This window comes from Catharus ustulatus, chromosome 1, assembly GCF_009819885.2.
Source record: "Catharus ustulatus isolate bCatUst1 chromosome 1, bCatUst1.pri.v2, whole genome shotgun sequence".
Lineage (NCBI taxonomy): Eukaryota > Metazoa > Chordata > Aves > Passeriformes > Turdidae > Catharus > Catharus ustulatus.
In genome coordinates, this window is record NC_046221.1 from 16,709,352 (window position 1) to 16,728,409 (window position 19,058).

General features: G+C 42.1%; 1 protein-coding gene across 1 annotated transcript; it reads right to left on the reverse strand.

Annotated features, from left to right (window-relative positions):
- Window positions 1-2,650: 2,650 nt before the first annotated feature.
- LOC117003718 (mycocerosic acid synthase-like) lies at window positions 2,651-13,039 on the reverse strand. The gene is made up of 6 exons (XM_033073841.1): window positions 12,979-13,039; window positions 12,101-12,254; window positions 11,011-11,171; window positions 8,805-9,008; window positions 8,520-8,701; window positions 2,651-8,236 (listed from the first exon to the last, which is right to left on the reverse strand). Exons 1-6 carry the CDS (start codon window positions 13,037-13,039, stop codon window positions 2,651-2,653), a joined length of 6,348 nt encoding a protein of 2,115 aa, XP_032929732.1.
- Window positions 13,040-19,058: the final 6,019 nt, after the last annotated feature.

Sequence of the window (19,058 nt, forward strand, 5' to 3'; positions counted from 1 at the left end):
TTTGGAGACGGAGGGCACAGAATCATTAAAAATGCCCCTGTGTTGTTAACGATCTGAGATTAATTGCAAACACCAAAGAACATTGTTGTTAAAAGCCTTCTATTAAAAACAGATACAGATTTTTTTTTTTCCATAAGTAATTTATCTAAATATAATTCAGGTTTTGAGAAGAACATCATTTTTTCAGGAGGAAGTGGCAGTACAGGTCTCTGCAATCATGTTTGACAGCATCTGATGAAGGAAAAAAAACCTTTTAAACCTATTTAAACAAAACTGGCTGAACTCCAGACCCCAGAGGGTGATAATAAATGGCATGGGGTGTAGCTGGAGGCCTGTCACTAATGGGGTCCCCCAGTGTTTAGTTAGTTCACCAATGACTTGGATGAAGAGGCAGAAGCCTCCTCAGCAAGTTCATTGTCAACACAAAGCTGGGAGGAATGGCTGATACCCCAGAGAGATGTGCAGCCCTTCAGAGGGACCTTGACAGGTTGGAGAGATGGACTGAGAGGAACAGACTGAAATTCAACAAGGGCAAGTGCAGGGTCCTGCACCAGGGGAGGAATAACCCCCTGCACCAGGACAGGTTGGGCTCAACCCAAGCTGTCAAAGCAGCTCTGTGGAGACAGACCTGGGGGTCCTGGAGGACAAGTTGTCCATGAGCCAGCAGTGTGCCCTGGGGGCCAAGAAGGCTGATGGTACCCTGGGCTGTATTGGGAAAAGCATTGCCAGCTGCAAAGGCCTGTTTATCTATTCAATTTATGATTTTTGGTAGGACAGAACAAGACTCAGGACTTTCTCACTGCACCTGCAGTACTGCAGGTTGTTTCTATGTTTTTGCAGTCCATTCTGTTTCTTATAAACATCTTTGCCTTCTTCTCCAGCTGGCTTAAGGATATCAAACAGATCTCTGAATTATTATGTCATCTCTGTGGATTTTCCAGGCTATTTTTCTGGCTATATGTTCTATGCATTTATCAGACACAAATGAAAAAGCAGTCAGGGCTCTGCCAATGCTGCCTCATCCTGAGTTACCAACTGCAAATTCCAATTGCCCTGGCTGCAGCTGAAAATCCCTTTGCCAGAGCACTTTTGAGATTAGTTTCTCACTGTATCTCTGGAGGCTGTCAATGATCTTGGTTTTGTTCAAATATTCTGACCTTTGGGACATTTATGGCAGATACACAGAAGCGGTCAAAAGCAGAACATGTAGAAGAGAGAAGAGAGATTTCACAGTACTGACAGAATAGTGATTGCTTTGGTGAGAGAAAACCAAAGAGCTGCAGCCAGCCAAAGTTGGTTCTTCAGTCTTTCAGAATCAGACCTGTCTGTATAAAGGCTGAAATCAATAGGTTCAGTCACAACTGTGCAATGTGGAGAGATTGTGAGAGATTGTCCTACACCTAACATCTGTCTAACATACCTTCATCTACTCCTGCTGTGCAAAGCAGCCCTGTTAGATTACTGCTTTGAGCTTGACATCAGTGCTGCAAGGTTCTTGTGTTTTTGCACAGGGAACAGCACACAAAACTAGTACGACAAATGTGTGGTTCTCTCCTTTGTAATTTGCCTGGCTTTTGATCAGGTTATGCTACACCAGAACCACTTTGGATTTGAAATCCTCCCTGTGCCTTTCTGCACATGTGTATGTGTATGTGTATGTGCACATGTACGTGTATGTGTACATGTATGTGTATGTGTACGTGTATGTGTACAGTTAATTGCTCCTTGCTTCCTCACCATATTTCCCTCCAAAATGTTTGGGCATGGTCACAAGGATCTTTTCCTATATGGAACCATAAACTCAGAATGACTTAGGTAGTAAGGGACATGAACGTAGTTCCCTTCAGTGTCTTTGTGGAAAAGTCTGTTTTTTGCACTGGAACAAAAGCAGGAAAGGTATTAGGATGACAAAAATTTAAAGTAGGAGAGCAGAAAAGGGACCAAAAATATCAAGAAAGATAAAAATACAATTCAGGGGGTTTTCTTAAACACTTTACTATTCTTGTTTATTTGGGCTTTCATAAAAATTGCTTAATTCATAATGAAAAATATATGCTTTACTATATGTTTCATAATTGGTAACAACTGGCAAAATGTTAATATTTCTGGAGACATAGGCAAAACACCAGGTTTTTGAAATTCACATCAGGCTTTCAAAAAGCTACGTGTATTTAAAAACATTTGGTAATATTAAAAAATAATTATATATTAACAATAGAATATGGCAAAAATTATGATAAGCTTATGTAGCTTTATGTGTATATTTACAAATATGTACACATATTTTATGTGTATATTTAGAGGTTTAAAGAGTAGATTTAGAGTTTAGATGTGTATATTTAGAGTTTAGAGGCACAAATATACAATTTTCGTCAAAACTTGAATACAGTTTAAAAAATGCAATGTGCAACAAAATGTGTAGGAATTTACCTACTTGTTTCCAGTAAAAACTATTGGAAATTAAGGTAAAAGACATTGAAAGTAAAAAGCCAAACAACTGACTGAAATTAAAAGAGCACAATAATGGCAGAAGAACCTGGTGAAGGGTTTTCTGGGTCAATGCAGAAGAGTACATTCAGAATCACCAGATGTTCTACCCTGTCTGTGATGACAGACATATTCCTAGATGCTGCAAAGAATATTGTCGAAGTTACACAATTCCTGAATGAGAAAACTCCCCTAGCAAGCTATCGTTTTCTGCACTTTCAACCACAGCATTCTTCTTTTCAGCTATTCCATCTGCATTGCTTCTTTCTTCTAAAACTACCACTAAACTTGACAGAGTTGTGTGAGGATCAAGCAGTTTCACAAGGGGTATGTCCACCTTCCGCTCCTTAAAGACACGGTTCTGAATTGTCATAGCTAACATGGAGTCTATGCCCAAAGATGAGAGTGGTGTGTTCATGGTGAGTTCATCTGTGTTCACTCCTGTGAGGTCACTCACCAGTGAGGTGATGTAGTCCTCAGATTTGAGAAAGGCAGTCTCTGAGACTTCCCTTTCCTCAGACATTTCAATCTTATTCCTGAAATCTTCTGAAACAAGTGATATGAAGCGACTTTTGAGAGAAGTAATCTGCGTAAAAACATGATGATACAAAGTCTGAAAGTTCAATTTGACAACAGCTTGCTGTGGGTTGTTTATAAGTAAGGTCTTCCTGAGATAGTCATGAATTTCATGGACTTGCAGAACATCTATGCCCTTGGAACCCAGAATGCTCTGAATATGGTTTTGATTGAGCAGAATACCAAGGTTCAAAGCACCCCAATTAATGGCCTGGCCTGAAAGCCCACAGTTCCTCCTATAGAGGCAGAAGAGATCCAGGAAAGAGTTTGCAGCTGCATAGTTTGTCTGGGTGGCATTGCCCAGGAAGGAAGTAACAGAGGAGTAGCACACAAAGTAGTCAAGCTCCTGGCCTCTGGTAGCCCGGTGAAGATTTAGGGTCCCTGCTACTTTTGGGCTCAGCACTTTGTGAAAGTCAGCCAGCTTCAGGACTTCAAGGTGGCCATCGTGTAAAGCAACAGCGCTTTGGAATACCCCTTTGATTGGAGTGCCCACAAAGGTGTTGGCAATGGACTGGAAAGCTTTCTCAACATCACTGGTCAAAGCCACATCGCACTGCACAGACACGACTCTGCTCCCTTTGTACTGCTGCTGCAAAGCCCTCATCTCTTCTTGCTTCTCCCTGCTGGGAATTCTCCTGGAGAGTATTGCAATACACCCTCCTCCATTCTCAGCTATGAATTTCACCGTTTCAAAGCCAAGTCCAGTGAGCCCCCCAACTACTACATAAACAGCGTTCTGCTTGAACAGCTGCTTCTGGGGCTCGTACAACGGGATGTCTGAAAGCACAGCCATGTCCTTCTGCCTACTCAGAACAGCAAGGGGGACAGAAGTGCAGGTGAAATAGGATGTCACAGAGTTTAGCCCCTCAGAGTTCTCAGGCTGCTGAAAAACAGAACCTGAGAGGTGTCTAAACTGTTTCATATCCATGGAACTGATCCAAGCATGTACGGTCTTCTGCAATACCTTTAGCGGTGCTTTCCGGAAAAGGCTGGCAGCAGAGAGGATATGAAAGCTGATGTTTTCATCATCAATTTCACTGACATTCTGGATGCATTCAGCCTGTTGATTGCCACACACAATCACCACATCTTTAAGAAAGTGCATGTGGGCCAGATCCTCCTGAGACAGTCTGTTGACTGGAGGAAGAATAACAAGGGCAGTGCACAAGTTGATATACTGCAACACGTTAGGGGTGGGCTTTGCAAGGACTGTTCTCCAGCCCATCTCTTCTGCTGCTGTAGAAAGAACGTGGCACAAAACTGATGATGGCTCAGTAGTAATAATACCCAGTGTTCTGCCATGTTTCCCCTTGGGTAACCTCTGAGTGAAGATTTCCCATGCAATGATGAAGTATGACACACAAGGGACATTCTGGAGGAATGGGAATTTCCTTGCATTGAAACAAACTGGTCCTGGAATCTGAACTCTGGATGATGCAGCTGTGGGATAACATGAAACCACATGATCTCCCACTTTCACTTTTTTCACATCAGTGCCTATTGCAGTGACTGTGCCACTGAAATCAAGACCTAGAAGCCTGTGTTTGTCTCCTGCCTGTGAGTTCCAATACAGTGTGTTGCCAAAGTTGCAGCTAGAAACACTGATGGGAAAATAATCTTCTGAGTGCAGACAAATTTTATCCACCTGAATTTCAACACTCTGTTTGTCAAGCTGAGCAGCAGAGCTAGTGCATAAATCCCCAGACAGGTCTTTTGCTGCGTATGGATCAGAAGTGTACAAAGTGAATGACTGTGATTTCTGGAGAGACCTTACAGGTTGGATGTAATCTGCATCTACAAAAGGTGTGCGTCTGATTTCAGATACAAAAAGTCTTCCCTGGCTGATGCAAAGTTCGGGATAGTCCCCACTTTTGTATTTCACAAGGACATCTGCTAACACTGAGATGTCCAGGGAAGTGGAGGAGCTGAGGTCAATCAACTGGAATGTGATTTCTGGAACTTCAGCAACACAAGTTCTGGTCATGCCGTACAATGCAAACCCACAGTTAACGTGGTCCACATATCTGTCTGTTGTTCTGTAGGTGATCACTCTGATGGAGCAGCGGGACGTCTTCTCTCTCAGTGCCACCACTACCTGGCGATAGGCTTCGCAGCACTTTGCCAACTGATCTACCGCTTTGCTTGGGAAATCTTCATTTAGCTTTTGGATTCCCCAAAGGAAGAGGATTTCATCATAATCCTCAACCTCTGCTCTCATTTTACTCTGTGTCTCGCCTTCCATGAGGCATTCCCAGTCTTCATACATAACATACCTCGAAGCAGGATGCAAGTGTTTTTTGAGCTGCTCAGCTATCCCAAATTTGTCTGCAAACACAAGGACTCTGGGCTTAAACCCCAGATGTCCAGTTGTTGGTGAAAGAGAGACTTCTTTCCATTTGTTTTCAAACAGGAACTCATTGTCTCTAGAGGATGATTCCTTCATGAAAGTGATGGCAACGCGCTTGAGCTCAGCCAAAACAGAGCCATGTTTGTCCACAAAGCATCCACAGACCTCAAGGCAGTTCCCAGTGGATTTGCTCAATCTCATGTATATCATCATTTCCTCCTCCAGCGGGCGGAGCACCACCAGGCTGCCTATCCCTGAAGGAAAGCCTGCTCTGGACTGGAGTGTCCTTGAGCTCAAGACAGCCGTCATCTGCAGAAAACAGTCGAGCAGCACTGGGTGGATGCAGTAGCTGTGCATGTCTCTGACGGTCTCCTCATTCACCTTTATGCTTGTTATAGCTTCCTTTAGCTCCTGGCAATAGTGAACATCACCAAGCTGCCTGAATATGGAGCCATACTGAAAGCCAACCTGAGACAGTGCTTCATAAACCTCCTCTCTGCTAATCACTGACTTGCATCTTCGATAGATGGCTTGGAAGGAGATGCTGCTTTCTTCCACCACACCTTCAAGCCCCTTTGTCACTTGGCCAGCCGCATAAACTGCGTTGGAGGAAGAGAGAACCTCAAAGGTTGTCATGGCTTTTTGCGGACTCAGCTTGATACTCAGCACTTGGGAATTCTGTGTGAGAACACACGGTGCAGAAAAGCTGATACTCAGCTGGCAAGTGCTCAGAGGCACTTTAGGTCTTGAGCTGTTCATCACACAGGCCAGACCAAGCTCCACATAGAAAGCACCAGGGACTAAGGCCACCCCATTGTTCTTGTGCTCATATAAATACGGTGTCGTGTCCTGGGACACCAGGCAGCTGAACTCCACATTCTCACCATTTATGCCATAAATCAAAGGATGACTGGCACTCACACCTCTTTGGTTTGCCTGTTGATGGATATCCAGATAGCCCATGAGTTTCTGGCGATCAAATTGATATCGTGGAATGGCCACAGGAACACTTTGGTAGCCGTTATAAAAGTGGTGCCAGTTGGGATTAAATCCCAGTTCAAAGAGATTTCCTACCAGGCCAAAGAGTGTCTGATGTTCTGCATCTGTTTGCAAAGAGGACAACACCTTGGTGCCTTTTCCTAGTGTTTCTTTTATGCTTCGCTGCAATGCTCGATGAGGACTTATTTCCACAAACACCACATTTTCCCTGCCTCTGGCTGCAGTTTGGATGGCTTGTGTGAAAGCAACAGGCTCACGAGTATGCTTTGCCCAGAATTTGCCCTGAACAAAGTCATTTTCAGATGCAGCCACCCCTGTCAGGGTTGAAATCACTTCCATTTCCCCTTTCTGCTTTTCTAAAGGCTCTATCTGCTCCTCCAGCTCCTCGAGTATCACGTCCATGCTGGGGCTGTGGTATGCAAGTGGGACATTTAAAACATGTAGAAAGATGTTTCTCTGTCTGAAAGCTTCAGCTAACTCTCTCTGCACAGCTTCCACAGCATCTACACTCCCAGACAAGGTGCAGGAAATGGGGCTGTTGAAAGCAGCAATGCACACCTTTCCCGAGTAGGGACGCAGGCGTTCAGCAATCTCTTCAACAGGGATGTTTCCAACCACCAGCATTCTGCCGCTGGCAGTCTTTGCCTGCAGCCTGCTCCGGTGATAAATCACTTTGACTGCATCTGCCAGGGAAAGGTACCCAGCAATATGTGCAGCAGCAACTTCCCCCACTGAGTGGCCAACAACAGCAACGGGCTTAATACCCCAGTGCTTCAGGAGGGAAGCTACAGCAACCTGCAAGGCAAACAGCAAGGGCTGGGAAAGCTCTGGATTCAACAAGTCCTTTGGGCTGTGATTTCTTGCTGGCAGGAGGCTGATGGCAGTGTGCTGCTGAAAAAGGTCTTCTATTTCCTTACACTTGTCTCTGAACACCGGCTCTGAGCTCAGCAGTGCCTCGCTGAACTCCTTCAGCGTCACGCCGTTGCCACAGAACACAAACACCAGCTGTGGTTCCCCTTTGGACATGGCAGGTTCCATGCTCGCCGCTGACTTAAGCTCTTGCTGCAAATGTCGGACGGAATTTGTGACAAACGCTTTTCGGTACCTGTAGTTAGCGTGGCTTCTCCTGCAGGCAGATGTATAGGCCAGGCTTGGGAGAGTTACAGGGTTCCTTGTGCTCAGCTGCTCAGCTGTATCAGCCAGTGTCATCTGAAGGGACTTAGGGGATGCTGCTGACAGCAGAACTAATTCCAGGGGCTTCTTAAAGGCAGGAAGAGGCTCTGGCTGCTTCACCTGCCTGACTACAACATGAGCATTGGTTCCTCCAAATCCAAAGCAGTTGATGCCAGCTACTCTCCCATACTCACTGGATTCTTCCCAGGGCTCTACAGCTGTGGCAACAGCAAGGTTTAATTTTTCTGTATCAATGCTGCTCATCTCCTTTGAGTAATGCAAGGATGGAACAATCTTCCCATGATGCATCATCAGGAGCACTTTGATTAACCCGGCTGCTCCAGCAGCTGATTCTGTGTGTCCAATATTTCCTTTCACTGAACCAATTTTCAGAATGGAAACTCGGGAAGACCTATTTTTGCTAATGACACTACCCAGGCTCTCAGCTTCAGTAGGATCTCCAGCAGCAGTTCCTGTGCCATGGGCTTCAATATACTGCACAACTGAGGGATCCACATGACTTCCATAAATGCTGCGCAGTAACTTCTCTTGCTCTATTTGAGACGGTCTGGTGATCGGAGTTGTGGTCCTGCCATTCTGATTGACTGCACTGACATTTATCACAGCCCAGATTTTGCTGTAGTCTTCTCTTGCCTGTTCCATGAAAAGTTAAATTGTCTTTAATAAACTCATGCTTTCTCAGCAAAGAAGAAAAGAAACCACCCCAGCAAGGCCAAGAACAATAGGAACATGACATTAAATTTTGAAAGTGGGATCCTTTCCCCATGCAAGGGGAAGTGCACAGATTCTTAAGAAATTCATTAAGCTTAATCTTGAACTGGAAAAACTTCTCTGTCATCAGTCTAATAATGACTGATGACACCAAATTCAGGCAAGCAACCAGTCTTATTTCAGGCTGCTTCACAAGCAATCTTACCTTTTTCAGTGGTTTGAGGAAAACAACACCGCAGCCTTCTCCCCTTCCATAGCCATCTGCTTTTTTGGAGAAGGGTTTGCTTATGCCCTCTGGAGAGATCATTTTGGCTTTACTGAGAGATACAAAAGTGCGGGGATCAATGATGCAGTTCACCCCACCACAGATTGCTGCCTCACAGTCTCCTGGAGTCAAACAGAAACATACTCATGTTGGGATGGCCCTGGTGATAGACAGAGACAGTAGCAATCCTGATGTCATTGTCCAGCATCTCTTTAGTTCCATTACCTGATTTAATGGCTCGCAAGGCGTAGTGCAGAGCAAAAAGGAAAGATGAACATGCAGTATCGACAGTCAGAGATGGTCCAGTCAGATTAAATGTGAAAGAGACCCTGTTGGCAGCAATGCTCATTGCTGTTCCAGTACCATCATAATGATTTATTTCACTCACTGCTCTGCTGGTTATGATTTCGTAGTCTCGATTCATGAGACCTGGAAAACATCAGATAATATGTCAATTAAGCCAAGCCAACAATAGGCGTGTACAGCTCAAAACCTGATGGTGTGGTTTGGTTTTCAGTGTTAAGACAAAACCACATGGCATCTGGGCTCCTTTCATGAAGCTTTGCTCCAACACGAATCAAAGGCAAAGTCACAGCAATTTCCCCTGGACCCAACTTACACAAACATACCTACACTGAAAATTGCTACCTGCCCATGAAATAACAGGAAATTCCTACCTGCCCAGGAAATGGCCTTTCCTGATGGCTTAGCTCCCTCTATGATGAAGCTAATATCTCTGTAGTCTGCTTAGACCCCTCAGTTTGAGACTGAGATACAGTTTTGAGACTCAGGTTGTTTTAGTTTAGCTATGAGAACATTCATCAACAAGTTACAAGGAGGGTAGTTCAGACATAAACGTACAAGACATTAGCTTCTGTTCCTCAAATGTACCAAGTTAAAGCTGACAGCACAAACTATATCCAATACTTTTTATTTATCATCAACTTTCACACTTGCAACCAGTAAGAAATAGTAAAGAAGAACAGGGCCTGTGAGAGCAGTTGTGTCCTCTTTTTGGGAACACTACACTTGAAATACTGTGGATCCCCAAGTCCATGAGCAGTAACTCTGTTCATAGAGCAATGAGTAGCGCCCTCAGTGGAAGAAGAGCATCTCTCAGTCCAGAACAGAATCTAAAGCGTTTCCCCTATAAGTACATCCACCAAACTGCCCCAGAAAACTGCTTTTTAAAGGGTCACAGATTACACCAGCAATAGTGTACTGTTATTCTAGTATTGTCCTTTAAATATCTTTCAACTGGTATCATTTCATCCATAACTTTTCTGGTACTGACAAAAGCAGTTGGACAAGTGCACCATGGTACCATTCCAATGTCCACAGGAGGATTTCTGCTGCTTTGAAAGAATATTAACCCCCAGAACACCTTATCAAAGTAAAATTGGAAAACAACACACTGGAGAGAAAGTGTAGGTTTGTGTAGCACCCCAGAAGACAAGGAGCTAACGTGCACATGTAAAACACCGATTGCTGGATGGCCATAGACCCAACGAGGGATTGTCTGTAATAATCAAGAATTGCTGAAAGAACAAGAGGAGGAGGGAGCGATGCAGAGGTAGCACTTAGTATTGACCAGACCAACACTGGAACCAGGACTGGTGATCTCTTTCTTTCTTCCTTTCTTTCTTTCTTTCTTTCTTTCTTTCTTTCTTTCTTTCTTTCTTTCTTTCTTTCTTTCTTTCTTTCTTTCTTTCTTTCTTTCTTTCTTTCTTTCTTTCCTTCTGTCTTTCCTTCTTTGTTTCTTTCCTTCTTTCTTTCTTTCTTTCTTTCTTTCTTTCTTTCTTTCTTTCTTTCTTTCTTTCTTTCTTTCTTTCTTTCTTTCCCTCTTTCTTTCCCTCTTTCTTTCTTTCTTTCCCTCTTTCTTTCCCTCTTTCTTTCCCTCTTTCTTTCCCTCTTTCTCTCTTCCCTTCTTTAATTAATCTCTTCCTTTCTCTCTTTTCTTCTACCCCGCCTCTTTAACCACAACCAACTTCCATGTGCTGGTAAAGCAGGTCAGGGACTAAAATTCCAATTTCCATTCCAAGTGTGTAATTTACTATTAAAACTTTGTGATTTTTTGCAGAGCCAAGCATTTGCACATCATGAATATTCCCTTCCCCTTAAGGGTGGAACATCACAGCCTCCTTTGGGAGTATCTTTCCCAAGAAGGGCTGGGTTAGGGAGGCAGTTTTAACTGTTTCCTGATTCACTTCAGAGCCTGAACACAGGAAGAAGAGCACCAAAGAGAGATACAGGAATTGTACCATGAACTTCCAGAGTAGCCTGGTAACTCTTACCAAAAGTAACCAGTAGTGCATAGCACAGTAGCCATACATCTCCAGTCTAGATCCAGCCTAGATCCAGTGCTAGATAACATATAGAAAGGTTATGAAGGCTTCAAAACACTTTCTTTGCCATGAAATTTTCATCTTACCAATAAAAACACCTGTTCTGGTGCCACTGACAGATTCCACAGGAACTCCTGCATCCTCCAGGGCTTTGTACGTGCACTCTATCAGTAATTTCTGCTGCGGATCCATGCGTTCTGCTTCTGTATTATTAATCCCAAACAGGTGGTTGTCAAATGAATTAAATCTGAAATACACAGACCAGAATAGGATATGACATATGTATATAAGATGCATTGCCTTCTAGACTCACAGTAAATATTTTTTGCAACTTGATGGAAAGCAGAGCAGTAACTGGTGTTTAGGCCACAGTTCCCATTTATGAAATTCAGAAGAAAATATTTATAAGCCAAAGACGTTTCCTGTCCCACCACAAAATATGTCATTTTATCAATGATTCTGCATTTCAGAGGCAAGAGCACACTCCTACCCATTTTTATTCTCTTGGTTATTGTACTACTACCACCAGGACTCCTCAACCTATGAAATGTGCAGAATGAGACTCCCTCTGCTGTAATGTGAATGTAGCCAACAAGTTACAAACAAATATTGATTTCTACATGATTCTTAACCAATACATACCAATGCTTTACAATTTAAAACCAAAAGGTAAAGGATCAGCTCAGGTGTTTTCAATGGATACCCATGCTTCTCTACTAACACATTCATAAATACTCTCTGTGTGTGTGTGTCTGTGTGTGTGTGTTAGTCTTTAAAAGCATCTTCAAAACAGGATCATGCTTACAAATGACCAAGTCCCAGATTAATCTGTATCCCAAGATCAGATTTATATGGCCTTCTATCATTTCTTCATTCCACAGCAGGATTCAATATCTAACATGGGACTGAGCACTAAATTAATTTTGGGTCCTCTGGTTCAACCCTGCCAGGTACAAATTTCAGGAGACAATGAGATTTCTTCTGTGCTTGTCAACTTCTCTTTTGAATGAAGCTCTACAGCCTGAGGATATAAGGTGAATGTGGAATTCCAATATAAGACACCTAGGTTGACCCTACTGTAATTTGCTATTCTTCACACTAGCACAGCCCCTGAGCAGCAGTACCCATAATCTACGTACTACAAAAATCAGTGGTGCAGCAGGATAATGGACTCACTCATCAAGAAAAGCAGCTCGTGTTGTGCACATTTTTCCTGGCTTGTTACCATCTGCATCATACCACTCCTTGGCATTAAATCTCTCAGGGGGGATTTCTGTGGTGCAGTTTTTGCCTTCTTCCAGGACTTTCCAGAAACTGTCAATTCCATCTCCTGTTGTATAAAGTTTTTAAAACAGATTAAAGGATGCATTCCCCGTCCCCATGCAGACTCAGAAATGCACAATCAGCTACAAGGACCTCCCATATGGAAATCTAGGCTACTTCAATGGACTTGCCACAGAAAGAAGTGATCCTTGTTTGGTGAGTGGAAAAACAAAAAAGCATGACTGATTCCCTCACTGCTTGTCCAAAACTAAAGGAACCCCACAAAATCCTTAACCACCTTCTCTCCCCATTTCCCTACCATCTCACTGCATCTACTCTAAGTATTGTAATAAAGCAGGAAACTTTCTTTTAGGTAAACCCAACCTCTTTATATTATAGCCATTGCTGATAAGAATGTCCAGCCCTTCATCTGTCTCCTGTCCCTATGGCTGTAGAGTCCTGTAACAATGCACAATCACCCAGTCAGTGAACATGCAGAAAATTCAAATCATCCCACATCCATCCAGCTCATTTGTATGAGTTTCTTGTGCAGCTCAATGCCCTGCCCACAGCCAGCACTGCAGCTTCTTTTGTCTGTCTGTCTGTCTGTAAACAAATTGAAGCCAAGTAGTTTCCAACACAGCACCTCCTTTCAGAAAGATCCCACAAGCAGCACAGCAACAAATTCTACTGAGGGACAAACATGTTGTTTTCCTCCATTCCAAATTCAATAAAAGACTCTGCTTTTCAATGTTCACTCACAGCCTGCTTTGCTTTTACCACAAACTTACCTCCAGGAAAGTTGCATCCTATTCCAACAATAGCAACTTCATCTGCAGTCTCGATCTCCATCGCCTGGCTGCAAAAGACAGGAGAAGTGTCAACCTGGTAAAAAAATTATGTATTTACCATTGAATAAATATTAGTTTAAAAGGTGAACTTCTCACAAAGACACAAACTTGTTCAGAACTTGTTTAATCTGGAATGAACTGCTGTTGGTTGTGATGACAAATGACACTGCCCACAAGTGACCACAGCTGTTCTATATTTTTCCTCTTGTCTCTTCTTTTGGAGGAAATTCCCCACTTAATTCCCCAAACTCTCTCATACACAGGCATTTCCTTTTTACTTTTAACCTCTGCTAATAAAAAGTGAATCTTTTCAACAAAGTAGATGGCAAAGACAAGAATTCTCTTTGAGGTCAAATTAAATAGCCCACCACAGAATTGTCAGATGATTTCTTTTTTCTTGATTCTGAGAAAGGAACTTGTCAGATGAAAATCAGTTCAATTGAACCAATTAGGACTCACTAGGATGCCCAACTCTAAGCCCTAAAGTCCTCCTGGATTTCCTTCAACCCACAAAGAGGAGAAGATCCCTCTAGAAAGGTTTGGTGGGGGATTCTTGGCAGTGGGGACAGTTTCCCATCCCAGGGATAGCAGAGCAGGTACCAACGAACCTTTCTCAGTCACTGACTGACAGTAGTGAGGCAGAGATGTGGCTGTTTCACAGCCCCACACACCACCCAGAGTTATTTCTTGCAGGTTTGCTTTGAAAGGTGAAATTAGGAATGATTGCTCATATTCATACTTTGAAAAATTTACTTCTATGTTCCATTAAGAAGAGAAATAGACAGAAAAAGTTAAAAGGCCACCTAGCAAAAATAAGGAGAACATAATCTGGTTTTCTAGGAGTAAATTCTATTTTACCAATAATGTAAATTCAATATTGACACAAGAATTGCTTTCCTTTCAATTCTTTCAGAATTGTCTATGATCCTGTGATTGTATGATTTCTTATTTTAATGTAACAGCTAAACTAAAGCTGCAAAGCCCAACAAAATACTTATATCACAAATGCCCTTTTTAGCATTTTTTCTAAGTTAGGTGTTATATAGCAAATAATAGAAAATTAAGGACCTTCCAATCGCAACATAAGACATATCTTTTGCATCTCTAGAGCTGTGTAACTCTTACCTTTTCTCATCCAAATGAGGTGGAGTAATAGCCTGAATCTGTGGAAGTCCTTTATATAGGATTCTGTGTGGTTTCTTTTTCAAATGGGCATGCTAAATTGTTAACGCCTCTCAAAGGAAAAATGAAAATGAGTCATGTGATTAGTCAGTAAACCTGACTAAAGTTCAAAAGTAATTCCCTGAAGTAGTAAATTCTTGATGTCATAATTTTTCACACCAAAACAGTAGTAAAACCTCTCTTATCTAACTTTTTACAGTTAGCAGAACAGATAATTTGAGATATCTTGTCATGAAATAGCCCATAAAATCTTTATGATCCTTAGAATCTGATTTAAAAGATTGTCCTGAAAATAACAACTCTTTTTTTTTTGTTTGCTCTTAATATAAAGAAATGTGAACTAGTGCTAAAACCCTATCTATTTGTTGGAGGCATCATTTGTGAAAATTAAGAAAAAAACTCTCTATAAACTTAAAACCCATGTTTCATGTTGTTTTCCAAGCTGCTTTCTTTTACCAAGCATGACCATTTAAATGTACAAGCACAAAAGCCTTCTCAAAAGACAAAAAGTCACAAAATATTTTTGATTCTACCACAATATTAAGGGCAAGATTGAGCTTTCTTTCTAAAAACTGCCATCTGCTTAATAGCCAAACAAAAGTGGAATATCCAGAAGTAAACTCTGAAGGGATCAAGCCCAGTAGTCACTGCTAGATGCCTTTTTCACTCTCCCTCATCTCATTTCACCCCAACCAGCCAAACTAATTTTCTCCTCTTCTGACTTTGTAGTGGGAACACAGGGTTACCTTCACTTATTGTTAAAGTTTTCCATGATGGTAGAACTCAGCTTTTTCCACAAAGACAGCAAAAAAACATTGTTCTGAGAATAAACTGTTTAATCTGTCACCAGGCAGCTTCATATCCTGCTCTGAAAAGTTTTAAATTTTGCTCTCCATTGAATTATCTCTCTCACTCATTTTCTGAATTCTGAGGTTGTTGTGAGTGATTTAATTATTATTAAACTTCTCCTTTATTAATTATTAACTTCTCCTGATATAATTACGAGGCTCATTATCAAGATGGCTAGTCTGAAAGTGACTTGAGAATCTCCATAGTTTACACATCTCTAAAGAAAATTCTTCTTAGTGCTGGTACCATTAACATTCCCTGGCAGAACTGAATGTGGATTCTTCAAGTGAACTAGGAATTCACTGTGGAACCTCTGTTGAAGTTTCATAATCAGCACCTGAAAGCAATAGAGGCTAAGCCATATTTTGAGGCATTGGTTAGGTATTGGTAGAATATTGAAATGAATCATGCACATCTGTGGCCATTAATTTCAATGCAAATTAAACCAATCTGAACCACAGTGATCCAAACACAGTGTAAACATTGTGAACACCAACTAGTGCAGGACTAAGAAAGAGCTGTTTATATCATTGGTCCTGAACATTTTTTTTTACACTTTAGCTATGTGTTTGTTGCCTGAGTGCTGATGACTTGCACTAGTCTCATCATAGTTGAAATATTTTAATAAACCCAAGTACTTGCCCAATCCTTTTGAGCAATGACAGAAACAGAAATAGGAACTAAGTATGGAAGTACATGTAGCAATAATGGATTGTCTGCTAGTAACGTAGGCAGTCTATTTATAATTGAATTACATGTTGGTTTGTCATCAAGCTACATGTTGATTTGTCATGCATTTCATCTAAATTTGAAAGTAAAAAGTTGAAGAGGACAGAGACCTGTCATATAGGAGACACTACATTTGTTTTGTCTCCCATGCCATTAGTACTCACCAAAACCTTTGGTTTCTTTTATCCAGTCCTATATCTGATAATTCCAAAAAGAAAAATAAAATGCATGTGTATTTCCCCAAACAATTACATCCAACTGAGACTCAAATATAGAAAAATATCTATTTATTTGTCTTGTCTTCATTATTTCAATCAGGTTTTTACTGTCTTCTGGTGGGAAAATACGCATGAGTGGAGTATCTGTGGGACTGTATGTCTTTCAACACAGACAAAAAAATTTTGAATGCTTTTTAATTCCAAGTAGATATTAAGACTAAAATATTTTTGGATTCCTGATTTCCATCAGGACACAAGAAGGATTACAGCACAAATCACTAGATATTATTTCTTCACTGAAACAGTGCTCTGACAAGATAGGAGGTTGTGACACAAATATGTCATTCTGTATTATCATGAAAACCTGGTAAGAAAAGGTACTGGCTCTTGAGCAAAACAATTTCCAATCAGTCAAATCTCAAAAATTATCTTTGTAGATAATTATAATTAATAATAAGTAATTAATGTGTCATTGAATAAGGGGTCAGTTTTTACTTTTTTCATTCTACAGCTATGAAGTTTTCCAGTACACTTATTATCACTATTTTTGTTATTGTTATAGAAGTTTTAATAACACCAAGCACAGCAGGGTTCTGCTGTACCAGCAGCGATACTAATCCATAGGGAGAGCAAGGACCCCACCACTGAGAGTAATATGTCTGACAGCCCATAGTTCTTTTTGTTAGCTCTGCTCTATGGGTCTACTCAGGAGGAACAGAAGTAAAAGGAAGACCAGTTTCTGGCCTCTACATTATTTTTCTTGGATTCTTTTTCCACTTTAATAGTAATCTCATGTGTAATTGCAAAAATAAGCTTTTTATATGACAGTAAATGATGCAAAGCTGTCTGCATGCATTTGCTGAAAGCCTGAAACAATAATCAGACCCTGTCTCTTTCAGATCAACTGTGGATAGTTGTGGTGCCATTGCTAATAATTCGAGCACGGACAGAAGGAACTACAGTAATTTCACGAATACAAGCCGCACCAATTTGACTAAGATTTTGCTCCTAAACCGGTAATGCGGCTAATACTCAGGAGCGGCTAATATGTGAATAATTTTCTGACATTTACAACCTCAGAAGTGCCAGCCAGAGTGCCGAGCTGAGCTGCTGCAAAGTCGGCATTTTGCGATTGTTACAAATTGCTACTCTGTTGCACCGCGGGTGGAGCCTGGCTGCCTGCAGGCAGCACGGGGGGCGGGGAGAGAGGAGGGAGAGCTCCCTACCACAGCCCAGGAGAGAGACGGGGGGGGCCCCCTGTCGCCATTACCGTGGCTCTGGGAGGCGGCGGGGGACCCGGGCCGCCACTGCCGCAGTTCGGAGAGGTGGCAGGGGGCTCCGTCCCCGCCCGCCGCCGCCGCCGCGGGAGCGGTGGGGGCTCTGTCCCTGCCTGCCACCACAGGGCAGCGCCGGGCCGTGGTGACCGAGCCCAGTGGCAGCGGCGGCTGGCCCCCAGTGGTCCCGCTGGGCGGCAGCACCGGGCTGGGCTTCCTGGCCCCGTCAGCAGCCCCTAGTGGGCCGAGCCTGCACAGCCTTAGCTGAGCCAGTAAACCCCGCCCTGCCGCCGTTCTGTTACTATTTGGCAACTTTGTTGCACGCGAGTCCTCGCTGCGAACGACAGAGCGGCTTATATTCAGGTGCGGCTTATTTATGGACAAAAAACGAAATATTTGCCAACACCCAGAGATGCGGCTTATACTCAGTGCGGCTTGTATTCGTGAATTTACTGTACTTTCCCGATGATCAACAAGTAGAAGAGAAGGCATGACATCATAGTATGAATATGTTCACAAATTTTTCCTGAAATTTGAATGGTAAGGAAAGGATGGAGCACAAGAGGACTTCTCTTAACTTCCTAGAGATGGAATCTGGAAGCTGCACGTCTTGTGTAAACTGAACATAGCTGGAACATGGACAGGGTTCACCCCATTTAACCTGAGCTACACAAGTGCTACGCACAGTCAATGGTAAGCATCCAGCTTTCTTTTCCAAAGACAACAGAGAAAAACCTGTAGTGGAAAAATCAGATCTAGTTAGAGAGTTAAAGTTACATAAAATCATTTTCACTGACAAATGCAGTAGAACAATAATTTCCATATACCTGTTCAATATTCCTTTTCATGTATGCAGGGATAACATTAATTCTTTTCTCCATAAAATTAATCTGAGAAGGGAAATAAGATTATTATCTAACAGGACTCCCAGTTTCCTTTTCAGAATTGCAGCTTCTCAGAAGGAAATACCACATCCTGTCAAAGCCTCGCTTTCTCTACTCCTGACATTGCATTCAACTATCTAAAAAAATTCCCCTGACAATTCCACTATTGAGTAACTGGTATCTGGTACCAAGGCTTACATTTAGATGTTTAAGGTGTTATTTTTTAAAAAAAGATGGAACACAACTGGGCATAAATAGGTGTATCAAAAAAAAAAAAAAAAGGTGGAACTAGCCTTGAGTCTGGTGTAGCCTTTATAGTAAATACAAACAAGCATTTTCAGAGTATCATAGAAAACAAGGTTGGAAAGCACCTCAAGGATCATCTGCTGCAATCTTTGTTAGAGAGAGCACTGGATGGCCCAGCACCCTGTCCAGCTGAATCTTGAAAGTGTCAGAATTGGGGAATTTCACTTCTCTGGTGAGATTATTCCAATGACTGGGTGTCCTTGTTGTGCAAAATGTTCATCTTGTGTCCAACTAGAATCTCAATTGCTGTAGTTGACCTCTACATATTCTGGTTTTCTTTATCATACAGCATGACTCATTTTCCTCTTCATCCCTGTCTGTCTTTACAAATAGTCTATTGCTATCCATTGTAATTCTTCAGTCATGTGGGTTGTTCCCACCGTGGTTCAGTTATTCCTATGATATCATAACTTTCTGACTGATGCATGAAGTTACAGTTCCTCCTGTTTGTTCCCAGACAGTGTGCACTTATGAACCCACACTTGAGGTGTCAGGCTGCTGCCTTCTGTTTCTATCGGGACAGGAAAATAAGGAAAATTAGTCACTACTCTGTTGGCCTGACTTATTCCATAGTTGGT

Excerpts from the sequence above, each read along its gene's own strand:
- LOC117003718 (XM_033073841.1), bottom strand. The coding sequence starts at position 13,039 with ATGGAGATCGAGACTGCAGATGAAGTTGCTATTGTTGGAATAGGATGC. Across the intron at positions 11,172-12,100 it reads CGAGCTGCTTTTCTTGATGA|ATTTAATTCATTTGACAACC; the intron begins GTGAGTCCATTA and ends TGTGTATTTCAG. Across the intron at positions 9,009-11,010 it reads CAGAACAGGTGTTTTTATTG|GTCTCATGAATCGAGACTAC; the intron begins GTAAGATGAAAA and ends GATGTTTTCCAG.